Source organism: Pelecanus crispus, chromosome 5 (assembly GCF_030463565.1).
Source record: "Pelecanus crispus isolate bPelCri1 chromosome 5, bPelCri1.pri, whole genome shotgun sequence".
Classification (NCBI taxonomy): domain Eukaryota; kingdom Metazoa; phylum Chordata; class Aves; order Pelecaniformes; family Pelecanidae; genus Pelecanus; species Pelecanus crispus.
In genome coordinates, this window is record NC_134647.1 from 61023815 (window position 1) to 61036595 (window position 12781).

The 12781-nt window shown below is 41.7% G+C and overlaps 1 protein-coding gene across 1 annotated transcript in view; it reads left to right on the top strand.

The window, feature by feature from the left end:
* Positions 1–12781, top strand: part of NEGR1 (neuronal growth regulator 1) — a 301725-nt gene that overhangs the window by 228202 nt on the left and 60742 nt on the right. The window contains exon 5 of the mRNA XM_075710468.1: positions 10735–10855. Coding sequence (XP_075566583.1) covers positions 10735–10855 — 121 coding nt within the window. The remainder of the gene's footprint in view (positions 1–10734; positions 10856–12781) is intronic.

Sequence of the window (12781 nt, forward strand, 5' to 3'; positions counted from 1 at the left end):
TGCATGGAGTAAAATATCTTTATCTTTCCCACTACTTAAGCCTCACCGTTGTTAGTTGAGGAGACGCTGCCCTGCATTTCAGCACAAAGCTCCCCATTGCTGTGCTTTCCTCGCTGGCTGCATGGGGCCATGTAGTCCCTCTCAACACAGAGAGAAATGTAACTTAATAGAGTGAATGCAAAAGGGGAATGAAAATCAGATCAGTGTGCATTCCACATGGGAAAAGCCAACCCCAGCCGTTCCCAAGATGCTTTCTCCTGGGGGAGATGCTCTCTTGAATTTCAGAGAGATGGCCTTCAACTTGAAGTCTCTCAGCCAGCACTTGCAAATGATTCATTAGGGATGTCGTGCTCTGTTATACGTTGCTGAGGCTCTGCAATACTTTGCTCAGGTTCTGCCACCTCTGCTCTGGCAGGAGACCTGCACCCCGTTACAGACCCACATGCCCTTCCCAGCAGCCACTGCCCATTGGTGCCGCAGTGCCTGGGTGTCACCTACACCCCAGCAAACACACTTTCCCCCTCTCTACAGTGGCTGCAGTGTCCGGACTCAGAAGTTGTTCCTCTCAATCTCCCTACATGCCACACTGAAAGTTTTAAACCCTTTTCCAATAGATCCCCTTCATATATTTCAAAAAAGACCATCAGCGGTTCTGCTGGGTCCTGTCAATACCATATGTTATGCCATGAAACATAGAAGCTTGTTCTTTCAGCTCAGGTAATTACAGATGCTCAGCCATTCTTTGCTGATGAGAAAGTATCGATGACAACTTTTCCCTCAAATTACAGCAGTAAGAGCAATAACATATAAAAAGAGGGATTACATTACAAGAGCTGTCTTTGTTATACTAGTGCTCATTCAAGTTGTGGGGATTTTTTACTTTTTTTGTTTTGGAAACTGTGAAATTCTCTTTCATTGCAGATCTTTCTGGGCCTCATTCAAAGCCCACTGAAGTCAATATATAGACTTTGACTTCAGTTAAATTTGAATCAAGCTGCACTGGCCAATGAAAGATTAAAACCAACTCCACCATATCAAACACCACCAAACACTGAACGTTTATATCCCTATTTATGTTTTGTGCATCTGTTCCTTCTAAATTACCAACAAGTCTTGTATGCAAATGCAGGATTTGTTTCATGTTTGTTCATCGTGGTTTCAATTACGCCTGCGGAAAGCGCAAGTGTGATGCTGTTGGACAAATGCAGATATGAGATGCTCCTGACCCGGCTGTCCTCCCCCAGCTGCTCTGATTTATGTTATGAGGTCCCCAACTGTGGAAGCGCACGGACCTGAGGTTTTTATTCATACTGTAAATTACTATATGGTGGCAGGACTTGTTTTATCAAATGGGACGTAGCTATTTGTAAAAAGATGGAGAGTCATACCAGCTGGGCTGGGCAGCAGGGGCCAAAAAGAGCAGGGGAGCATCCCCCCACCTGGGCCAGTGCCCCACTGAGAGTGCAGGGGCTGTTTCCATCCAGGTCTGCAGCTGAAGGGGGTCTGTTGTAACACCGTCAATGCTCACACAAAATTGCTTGTCTGTGTAGTATCCTCGGGGAACCAAGTTTACCTAACCCAGAGACGTGGAGCAGATGCTAGAGTGTGCCTGGAGCTGCCCACCCCTCTGATGCTGTCACCTGAAGCGTAAGCTGCTCAAGAAAAGGGGTTTGTGTTCGTTAGAGCAACTCCTTTATCAGGGGATAAAAATACATGTACAAAGCTACCTTAAAGGGAGTATGATTAGAAAAATGCTTTGTTTGAAAACAGAAGGATTAAATAGATGAAGCAGTAAGATAAAATCTGATGGACAGAAAAACAAAGCAGTCCTTCCACCTGCGCGCTAACTTACATTTTCTTATGTAGCTCCCTAGAGGTCTTTGCTTTGCTAGTTTTGGGAGGTTTTGTTAAGTTTCTTCCTCTTCTTTCTTGCCCCTCAAATACTTGTAAAACACATTGTTAAGAATCCCTGTCTGCTGGCCTATTATTTATTAAGTATTATTTTGTGTTGCTGACTTTTTTTTCTCCTACATAACAATTACTTGCGGATTTTAAGCTTTCCTCTCAACTTAACACTGGGAGGTTTTATATTCAAAACCATAAATTGCACAGCAGCCAGTGATTTTGATGGTCTGTTATAATGCAATCCATTAGGTGTATCTGAGGGAGATGCATGTTTCGGGAAATTCTGATGCACCCTGTGACATGCCAAATTACGCACAGGGAATGCTTGAGAATCCGCTCATTTTCTGACAGCTGGTGCCAGGTAATCAGTATTAACGTATACTGATTTGTAAAGTTAAAACCTGAATAAGAGAGGGAAAAGCATAAGAGACATTGGGTTACATTTAGAAATGCAGGAGTTGAACTGAATTCTTACTGATACCTTGTATGTTTGCATATAAAATTTATGTATATGTGCACATCAAGATCCCACTGAATTCAGTGTTTTTTGATAAGTCCTCAAGAAGAGAGGGAAAAAATAAGCTTATTAGTTGTTTAGCCCAGTAATTGTTAAAGGCATGTCTCTCAAATGTTGCCACACTCTGGAGAAGTTTCTGATATGAAGAGACATTTATTAAACACTCCATTAATTTGGGAACAGGTAGGGTTGCTGCTCTGAATAAGTTAGAAAAATTAAATAAACTAGACTATTGGAAGACCATCTTAATTATATAAAGTACAGGTAATACTGTTTCACTTGTAAAGATTTGTTACTTTATTGGTATTATATGTGTGTATATATATAAAAATGAATATATTTGAATATTGCTCATATCTGTTTTTCTGAGGCAGAAAACAGATATCAGAAAACCTGTTCTCTTACCTGAAAGTCTTTATCTTAACACACTGGAGAGCAATTTCACTAATAAAAGACTATGTTAGGATGCCAAATTAAAATCTGATGAAAACTGGGAAAGCAAAAGACTTTTTTGACATTTACAATTAATGCCACAAAAATGTTAGTTTAATCAGACAATATGGTTAATCACAAAGGTGAAATTGGAAGTTGCCAGCCCTGAATGCTAGTGTAAAAGTTAATAAATTCAGCTCATAATCATTATGCACATGCTAGTTATAATAATTTACTGTCCATACCAAATCTTTATAAGCATTGTAATTAAATATAAAATGCACATTAGAATTATAATGAGTAATTAGGGCAACATAACTAATATGCATAAAAGTCCCGAAGCTCATTAAAATGTTAAAAGATGAAACCTGTTCTAGCTGGAGGTTTTTTTGCATGCTTTCTGTGCCTGCCTGAATGCCAGTGTATTGCATGCATTGTTTTAACTGCTCCTTTAGACATTTAAAAACAAAATGAAAATATTTAGGTGGGAAACCAGATTCAGCAGTACTTTGCATCGTTTCTGGGTGGAACATAAGTTGCAAAATTTGGTTTCCCAGCACAAACGCCTGACTCATGCGAACGTGTTGGTGATATCAGATGAGCAGAAACTGAACAAAAAATAATTATAGAGCTTTTTTAGCACAGGAGTGGGAGACGAAGATGACAGTTTTCACGTCTTTCTCATTAACACGCTGGGAGAGAGATGGAGTGCAGTGAGTACTCAGCATCATCACATGAGACTTTAATAGGGGTATTTATTGAAACTTCAATTGTTTCACTAAAATTAAAGGGGATGTGCACACATCGGAGTGTGCGTACGCACTTGATGTGGTGCTCATCTATCCTGAAATCTCTAACAGGTCCCCCTGAGGCTCACATACTGAACTGAGTGAATTGCCTAATGAACTCACATTGTATTTGGTTATGGGACAGCAATAGTTCAACCATCACATCAGTGTTCATGCTGATGCTATGTTGTGCTCCTGTCCTGCATCGTGCTTTTTTTCTGTTACTCCTAAATAAGAAGGAAAATAGGCAGTTGTACTTTTCCTACACTGTTTTAGCAATAAGTGATATAACCTGAACTCATGATGGTGCTAGGTGGTGTAGAGGCATATTGTGCTTTGCTGGGTAAAACTTGCGTGACTCCCATGAAGTGATGCCAAACCCTCAGCGAGCAGCTGTGGCATCATGCATCGCCTCCCGGGTCATGTCGGGTCTCGTCCTCCTCACTCATATGCTTCTCATGTCAAATCCTTCTGGTGGAGATACATAAATATGCATTCTGTGGGGATAATAAATATGTATTCTGGGTCAAGAACAGCCTTATCTCCTGAGCCTTTTCATGTAAGGACAAACGCGAAAGGGTGTTAGTAAAACCCCAGTTAAGCCGAGTCTCCGAGCACCCACTCGAAAAAACCTTTCCCAGCAAAGCACTTACACGTATTTGAGAAAATGATATTAAGTAAGTTCCAGTAATTTAGTTTCAAGTCAGAAACGACGCATTTATTTTAAGTGCTCTGCTCCACAGGGATGAACTGTGGGAGAGGACTGAACAAGGATCCACCGTAGGGAGAGTAAACCTACAAATATGAGTCAAAAAAGCCCAGTACTGCTGACAGATATATATAATAATTTTTTTTGCTTTGTTGTTTTATATAACAATTATTTAGGAGATATAAAAATGACAAATACATTTAAAATTATTAGTGTTACACAAGGTTTTCTTGTTAATATCACTGTTAACATTTTACGGCAGTATCTTCTGTCAGACCACTAACTTTTCTATTATATTCTCTCTCCCCCTTGGGAGCTCTCTGTGGCTGCCACCCCCTTCCTTCCTCCTGTAGGCTTTTCCAGGTAAAGGGCTTCACTGTCTACTGATGCTCTATATCTTTGAGACAAGTTGTTATCTTGTTGCTCACTTGTGTGTTTATTATTATTTATAATGAAGTGCTCCGCACACACTCAGAAGCACATCTGTGTCTCTGCAACGCAAGCGGAGTCTCTTCCCACATAACTTGTGGAGGGGAAAACCTGGTAAAGCCTTCAGCTGTGGAGGCTGCAAAGTTTGAAGGAAGGTTTGCTGGAGCCTTGCCTACCCCGTGCCTCCCTCCAGCCTTGGATTCTTTTACGCTGAATCTTTAACCAAAATTTCTCTTACTTTTCCACTATTTTTCCAGCTGTAACTAGTTTATTTTAAATTTGTTTATTGAAGCTGCTGTTTCTTTTTACCTCTTCAATCTTTCATCACATCTTTAAGCTTGTGTCCATCTGTACTTATTCCTTACCTGCTATCCCCGACTCGGGACTTTTGCTAGCACATGTTTGATCGATCAGCTGAATAGAGCAGGATTGCATTGTTAATGATACTAAACAATTTTCTGTAATAGTTTAAGTCATCATTGTTAAACTCCTGAATGAAAATATTTTCCTAGATGGCCAATATTTATCCTTGCTATCAATTCACTAAGCAGCTGTGAAAACCCAACAGCAGCCACCCACTGCCGGGGCGGTGGGCGGTGTGTGGGATTACCTGCCGCATTTGTGGGCAGCGATGCTGGTATGGCTGGTAGTGGTCGTAACCGCCTTGCAGGAAGCCTGACAGGGGTTTTGGAAGGCATCTAATTGCTCTTGCCATTGAGCAGGATTTCAATCATCCCCCTTAGTAATTTAAGAGGGTCAGATCCCCCTGGTCCCTGCACGGGGCAGGGAGTGCGCTGGAAGCCCCCCCCTGCTGTTCATAACACCCTATAAAAGGGTGTCAACAGAGGGCTGGCAAGTTTATTGGCAATACAAAAGGAAATAAAGCAAGCTGTAAAGAGCTGCAGAAGGATCTAATGAGGTGGAGGTGATCAGGCAGAGGGGTAATCAGTGCTGTGAAATGTGGAGACCTGTCGCAGGGCAGAGGAACAGAGTGGGAGAACCATCGCCTCATGTTTCAGGAGTTTTCTAAATTCTTGCAGTGATACCTGGGAGGAAAAATCATGTTATTTTCTGTATGTTTATTATAACCTCTCCCAAACACCTGCCCGCCAGCCCCAGCTGGAGGCAGGGTGTTGTCAGCTTCCATCCCTCTCTTCTCCTAGGTGGTTTGGCTGATCCTGCACATCCCTGCTGTTCTGGGCAACTCTGGTGTCAGGGAGATTGTTCACAAAAAAAATTATGTATATTGGGTAACTGCGATGGCAGAATTTAATTGAATCCTGCGAGCACTTGTTAACATAATATATGAGCTTTCCTCTTTTTAAATTATATGCATTTAGATCCTTCTGATATTCCTTCTGATTGTTATAACTTCAAAATCTTTTACATAGGAGAAAACACATGCAGCCCTAGCAGCATAAGAACACAGACAACTGCAGTGTGACTGACAGCAATAAGATCAAATCATGAATGTTTTCTCAAAAATGAGTCTTTGCTGACTACATGGAAAAACATTTTTAAAAATATATGAAACGGTGGAGGCCCGAGAATCTTTTCCCATGTGCTTGTCTCTTTCCTTTCCAAAACAAATTTTGGCAACACACAGCAGCAAGTATTTAAGTGTATAATTTCATATGGAGTTACTCGGTCTTCGACACCAATGGGAGCAGTAGGGTCTGATGGATTTTTGGCTCAGCACATTACTAATCAGTGCACCAGAAATGTGCCTGCACCACATAGTTTCTCTTTATACTAAAACCAAGAAAATAACCTGACAATGAAAAATCTAAGACAATGGTGACTCTAAGCTATCTTTGGTTTGTGTTTTCATAGCAGTATTAACCAGGGATTTCCTAGAGGAGAGAATATTGATTTTTATTTTTATTCTAAACAAACAGAAGCTGAAATCCTTCTGAAAGGTAGATCTAAGAAAACTTCCTTTTCAGAAGTTTTTCAGTATTTTTCAAACAAAATTCAGCCTCACCAGACAGCAAAGCCTGGAACTGTGATTTGTAGCTGGGATCCAGCCGGCATCCCCTTTCCAGCTGCACCAGGAGCATGGTGCCTGGGGCTTCTGCCTGAAAAAGCATTGGCAAGCTGTACATTTTTATGGATCATTTAATTTTAAAATTTATTAACGGTGATGTTCTGCATTTATTTAAAAAACAAACAACCAAACAACAACAACAAAAAAAAAATTCCCCCAAAAAATCACAAAACACCAAGCAAAAGGTGGGCAGGCCACACTGAGAAGCATGAAGGTGGTACTTTTTGGAAAAAATTTTCTACATGACCCAGGCCTTTGCAGTCTTTTATTTGCTCTTTCTGCTTAACTCATGAGAATTAAATACTGTCCATGTAGTGTGCACACAGTGTGGTACATTAATTTCAAACTCAGTTTTTTGATAATCCTACCCACTCTGAATTAGAAAAAAACCCCATATGTTTCCACTTTCTTTGTATAATGCAGAAAAATGTTTGCGCCTCTTACTACAAAGCTTTCCAAGGAGCCACTGCATGATTATGTGGAGAAAGGGCTGGATGAAGTACTGTTTCCTGCTATTTAAGGGCTTGCAGACCCTGTGGAACCCGTGGGGTGGTTACAGCTCTTCTCTTGCACAGGGCAAAACCCACAGTCTTTCAGCAACTGAAAGACAAAGCCCACGGCCACTGAAAATATCTCTAGCGTCTTTCAGTGGTGATGGAAATAACATGAGACGTCAACAGCTTAAACTCAGCTTTCAGTTCGTGAAAGCTTGCCCAATGTATGGATGCAGTGCATTATCCCAGTTCCTCTCCCAGAATTTTTCTCTGGTGTCCCCAAAAATAGATTATGTCTACTTACGCCTGCCATGTTCAGTTTATTCCAGGTGCAGCAAATCTCCATCCCTCCCTAGGGCAGGTGTCCCAGCATCGCTAGGGGACTGCCCCATGGGCCAGGCAGGACTGGAGGTTGTCTCAACACACTGGAGAATAGTGGTAAAAATAACAAGTTATCAGTAAAGGAGAAGCATTGGGGTAGCATCTACACACAGGTGAGGACTTGCACAAATGCACGATGGGCAATTGGGCTTATGCCACAGAAATCCCAAGGGGCAATGGGGGAAGAAATGCCATGTTAAGTCAGCAATGGTAGCATGTCATCACGTGTAGGAAAGTGTCTTGTGCAGACCATGCAGAGCAACCTCCCTGTTCTGCTTGGCAACATGTCCCTCGTAGTACTGCACCTTGTGTCAGGGACACTCACTCAAGCAAAGTGTGGGTGAACTGGAGGACTTGCAGGCACCACAAAAAACAAGCACATTGTTTGGGAAAGATCATGTCTGAAATGAGAGATAGAACTGAGTCACTTTTAGGCTGAGTTTGTTCAGATAAATGAGGACCAAGAGATTGAGTGCACAAGTCTTTAAATGTGTAAAGTTTTCTTCAAAGGAAAATTTAGTCCTGCTCTTCATATCATCGGGGACAAAATAAGTAACAGTTTAAAACTGCATCAACCATGCAGATAAGTAAGTATTGGCCTGTTGCCATCCAGGCAGGCTGTGGATCTCCCTGGAGATCCTGAAAACTATTTGAAACCTCAGGATGGAGGGGTCCATTTGGACCACCTGGGTTGGGCTAGCCCCACTTCGGTCAAGCAGGTGGACCAGGTCCCCCCAGCAATCTGGAACCACAACATCAGACAGGCATAAGTAAACGGGGAAGCAAGCTGGTATTTCTCTGAATGCCAGGGGTCTGGCCTCTGTGCCCTGCAGCCTGCAGTCCCAGGACCTGCTTGCTCAAGCTGGTGCTCCCTGGCCATGGTCACACATGAACTAATGGCGGAGAAATGTCCTAGGGGTTATGTTGTAGCATTCACATCTTTCGTGCAACTTGAGGGAAGCAGTAGAAATGCTGGCGGGCAGTCCCCGCTCCCAGGGAGGGTGGAAACCATGTGTGAGAGGTAGACCTCCTCCTAGTCATAGTCCAGCTTTCAGCAACCTCCGCTGACCATGTGCCCATGCCATAGGTGTTCATTTTCTTCCATTATCCACGTGGTGCATTTCTATGGTTTACCTTGCACAAGTTTTGCTTTTGTATGGTCCATCTTGCACGATTTTAATATCATTCTTTTGAACGCTTCAGAAGCACAAGCTGATCCACGAGCTTTGTAGTGCTCTGAATAGAGCAGAGGCAAAATGTAACTAGTTCACAGCTCTTCATGTGATCAGTGTCACAGTTATTTTTTAAAACAACATATTTCTCAGTTATTTTTTAAAAGTCTTGTCTGCACAAACTGCTTCATTTATTAGGAAGGAGCAAGCTTTATATGTCCCTGTTATTTTTATGAGTGACAAAAATATCTGGGTTTTTTCCTATGCAGATTATGGAAAAGTAGTCATGCAAATTGGTTATATGTTTATTATCCGCTTGAAATTTTAATGTTACCAGTTGAAAGTTAATGAATTTATGGATTGGTTTGATGTAGTCATTGGGAAGAGAAAGTCAAAGGCAGAGGGTATGTTTGCCAGCTGTGGGAAATTGTAGTCTGTCTGTCTGCCTGACGTGGGGTAGGATATGAATGATGGGCAAGACACAACAAGTTCTCTTTTTAATCCTAACTGAAACATCCTCATGTGGTTTTGTTAAACACCAAGACTTCTGGGTAAGTGCTAAGACTGTGTGTTTGCTTTCCCTGGGCTGTGACAGCTGGATTCCTGCGTGATGTCCTACACATCTGGAACAGCAGCCATTGATGGTGTTGGTGAAGGACAGGTGTGTGATGAGATGTGCGATGAAGCTGACCCGCCCATGCAGGGCACCTGGCTGTCACTCTGCTCTTTCATATATCTGATGCTTCTTTAGTGTGCCTGGTTGCCGTAAAAGATTATGCTCTCTTAACGTGGCACACTGAGTGATGGATAAGATGGTGAGAGAAACAGACAAGAGGCAGTCAGCATTTTACATATGCATAAACACCTTAAAGCAACATCTGGAAAACTGCTCGGGAAAAAATGAACAGATTTTTATTTATAAGTTCTGTGTTTTGGTTTTTATAGTGTTTTTATGATGCACATAAATTACTGTTTAAAAACAGAAAATGTAAAAGAAATTCCAGGGAGAAGGCAGTTGTTCAGCCTTTCCTTTGATAATCTTTTTCCTGAGGAATTTGTTGTGTTTTATTTTCAGCTTACAGTTGCCTTTCACTGGCAACTGGAAAAACTGACTTTTTATCTTTATTTGTATCTGTAGTTCTAAGCTTAAAATGTTTATTGCGATTTACAATGTTTACTATTTAAAAAGACAAAATATATTTACTGAAACAACTCTATATCCAGTGTAATACTGGAAAAGTCATGCTGTTATATGGTATTTACAGTAGGTTCATAATTGTGAAGGTAAGTTTGTTCTTTTAGTGTGCAAATCTCAAAGGCCATTTGAGCCTATGCAGTTTATGGGGCATTTGCAGAAGACATGATGCAGAAGATAAATGGTGCTGGCCATGTTCTCTTTGCTTTGGACCCTGCACCCCAGGTGTTGCTGTACCCCTCCCCAGCTGTGGAGGTTCCCCCTGTCCGAGCCCAGTAGGACCCCACAGCCTCTCAGCCAGCACCAGTGATGGGGCTTCATGTGCTTTTTTCTGATTGACAGGTTTTAAATACATCTTGTATGACACTAACACTCATAAATAGTTATATTTTGAGTAACTGAGTTGGAAAAACATCTTTTTTGACTATGGGATTGATACTTCTTCATGTCTCAGTTGTGTTTTTTACACCAGATACACAGATCTGTATCAGAATCTGCTGTGTGGGATAATTTTTACACTGCTGGAAGAAAACGTGATTGAATATGAATCAAGCTGGAAAACATGCGCCAGGCTGAGAGTAACGTAAAGCGTGCTGAAGAGAAGCGGCGTTAAACAATCTGCATATCCAGATGCAAATATCCATTTTACAATTCTTTTTTTTCAGTTGCCCCCACAATTCAGGAACTTAAATCCAGCGGTGTGATGCTTGGAGGGAACGGACTGATACGGTGCGAAGGTGCAGGAGTTCCTGCCCCAGTCTTTGAGTGGTACAAAGGAGAGAGGAAGTAAGTAGCTGGCACTCGCCGACCCCCTTGTGCTGCTGGGGATGCTGCCCACCTGCGGGAACCCAGGTGGAAGAGAGAGGAGACTGCTGGGCTGGGTTTGTCCCCCGTGATGACAAATCCAGCAGGTTGTCCTGAAATTAATGCCGAGCTTTAAACAGTGGGTGCTTGGAGGTGTCGGCTACCAACAGCCATTCTGCATGGCTTCTGGGGGAGTTTCTTGGTTTCCTTGTGGTCGTAGCTTCTGTGCTCAGAACTGAGGTGTAATCAGGCTGTCCGTGGCTGGGCTGGAATAGCGGTAATTCCAATAATGAGCCTAACATTTAAACAGGCTTTAGTAATTACAGTCTTTTAGGTATAATAACCAGAAAGGCACTGAAAAAGTCTACTAAAAGGATCTTTTTTTTTTTTTTTTAATTTATCTTCATAAGTTTCCCACTGAGGGTTTTTGGGGGCAGGAAGGTTGGTTCATGAAGACTACTTTCAATCAAACCTTAATATGTACGAATTTTCACCCAGTTGTGCCATTAGTGGTGTAGACCACAGGTTTATAGCCCACAAACTCGAGTAGAGCTGCTGCACTTCACAGCATCCAAGAAGGGGTCAGGGAGTGCTCTCTGCTCAAACCCTGAAAACTGATTGTGTGCTTTGGTTTTGTTTAGAGTCAGCTTCACTTCCAGGTCATTAGTGCTATGTAATGATAACAGGCATCTCTGCAGAGACATCTTTATTTTAAAAAGCAGCTCATTAAACAGGTAGATATTTTTCTTTTTGAATAGGAAATTTTGTTTTACAGCTCTTAGCTTATCTAAGAGCTTGTTTCTGTTAAGTTTACATATTGGTGCAAAGACAAGTGGATATTGTTCCTTCTAAGTGACTGTCCATATGCACCTTCTAGCTTGAAAAAAACCAGGAATTTCCTGGTTTCCAAGTGCTGGGTTTCTCAGCTCCAACATCCCATTAAACCTGGGAGTTGACATGAAAATAGTAATTACCATTTTTCATCGAAAGCCATCTGTCAGCTCATTTCTCACTGGCCAGCTGCTCCCCTTTAGGAACATTAGCTGTTCATCTTCCTTCGTGAGTTTTCAGAGCAGTCATAACTATTGCACTTTGACCATATCCTAAAGCATTCTCTAAAACAATATAATTGATCTTTACCATATGTAACAGTAAATGTTTTTCTTCTGTTGGTTAAATTCATCTGCATCCTATTTCCAACAATACATATGATATTGTACACATGTTTAGGGGGAGTTGCAGCAGAAACATATTTTGTGTAGAAAGTATTGTAATGCAGGTTTTAGTGCTCTGGATTCAATTAGCCATTTCCAGTGCGATAATCACATTTCTATTTATAACATTGGTCAATTCCTTTCTTTGTGAGTGCATTCAGTCCCACGGCAGCAGGAAGAAAGTCTAAGCAGAGCATTTCAGGATGCTGAAGTTGTGCCCTCTGTTTTCTGTTTGAGTTCGTGTATCACCTGAGGCTTGCTATAATCAGCAAGGAATGTACTGCCCTATTGTGTCTTACTGCTCAAATATTATGTTAAATCTCTGTCATGGTTTAGCCCCAGCCAGCAACTAAGCACCACGCAGCCGCTCACTCACTCCCCCTATCCCGATGGGATGGGGGAGAGAATTGGAGGAGTAAGAGTGAAAAACACTCCTGGGTTGAGATAAGAAGGGTTTAATAATTGAAATAAAATAAAATAGTAATTATAATAATAACACTATAATAATGATAATAATAATAATATACAAAGCAAGTGATGCACAATGCAATTGCTCACCACCTGCCGACCGATACCCAGACAGTTCCCGAGCAGCGATCGCTGCTCCCTGGCCACCCCCCCCCAGTTTATATACTGAGCATGACGTCACATGGTATGGAATAGCCCTTTGGTCAGTTTGGATCAACTCTTCTGG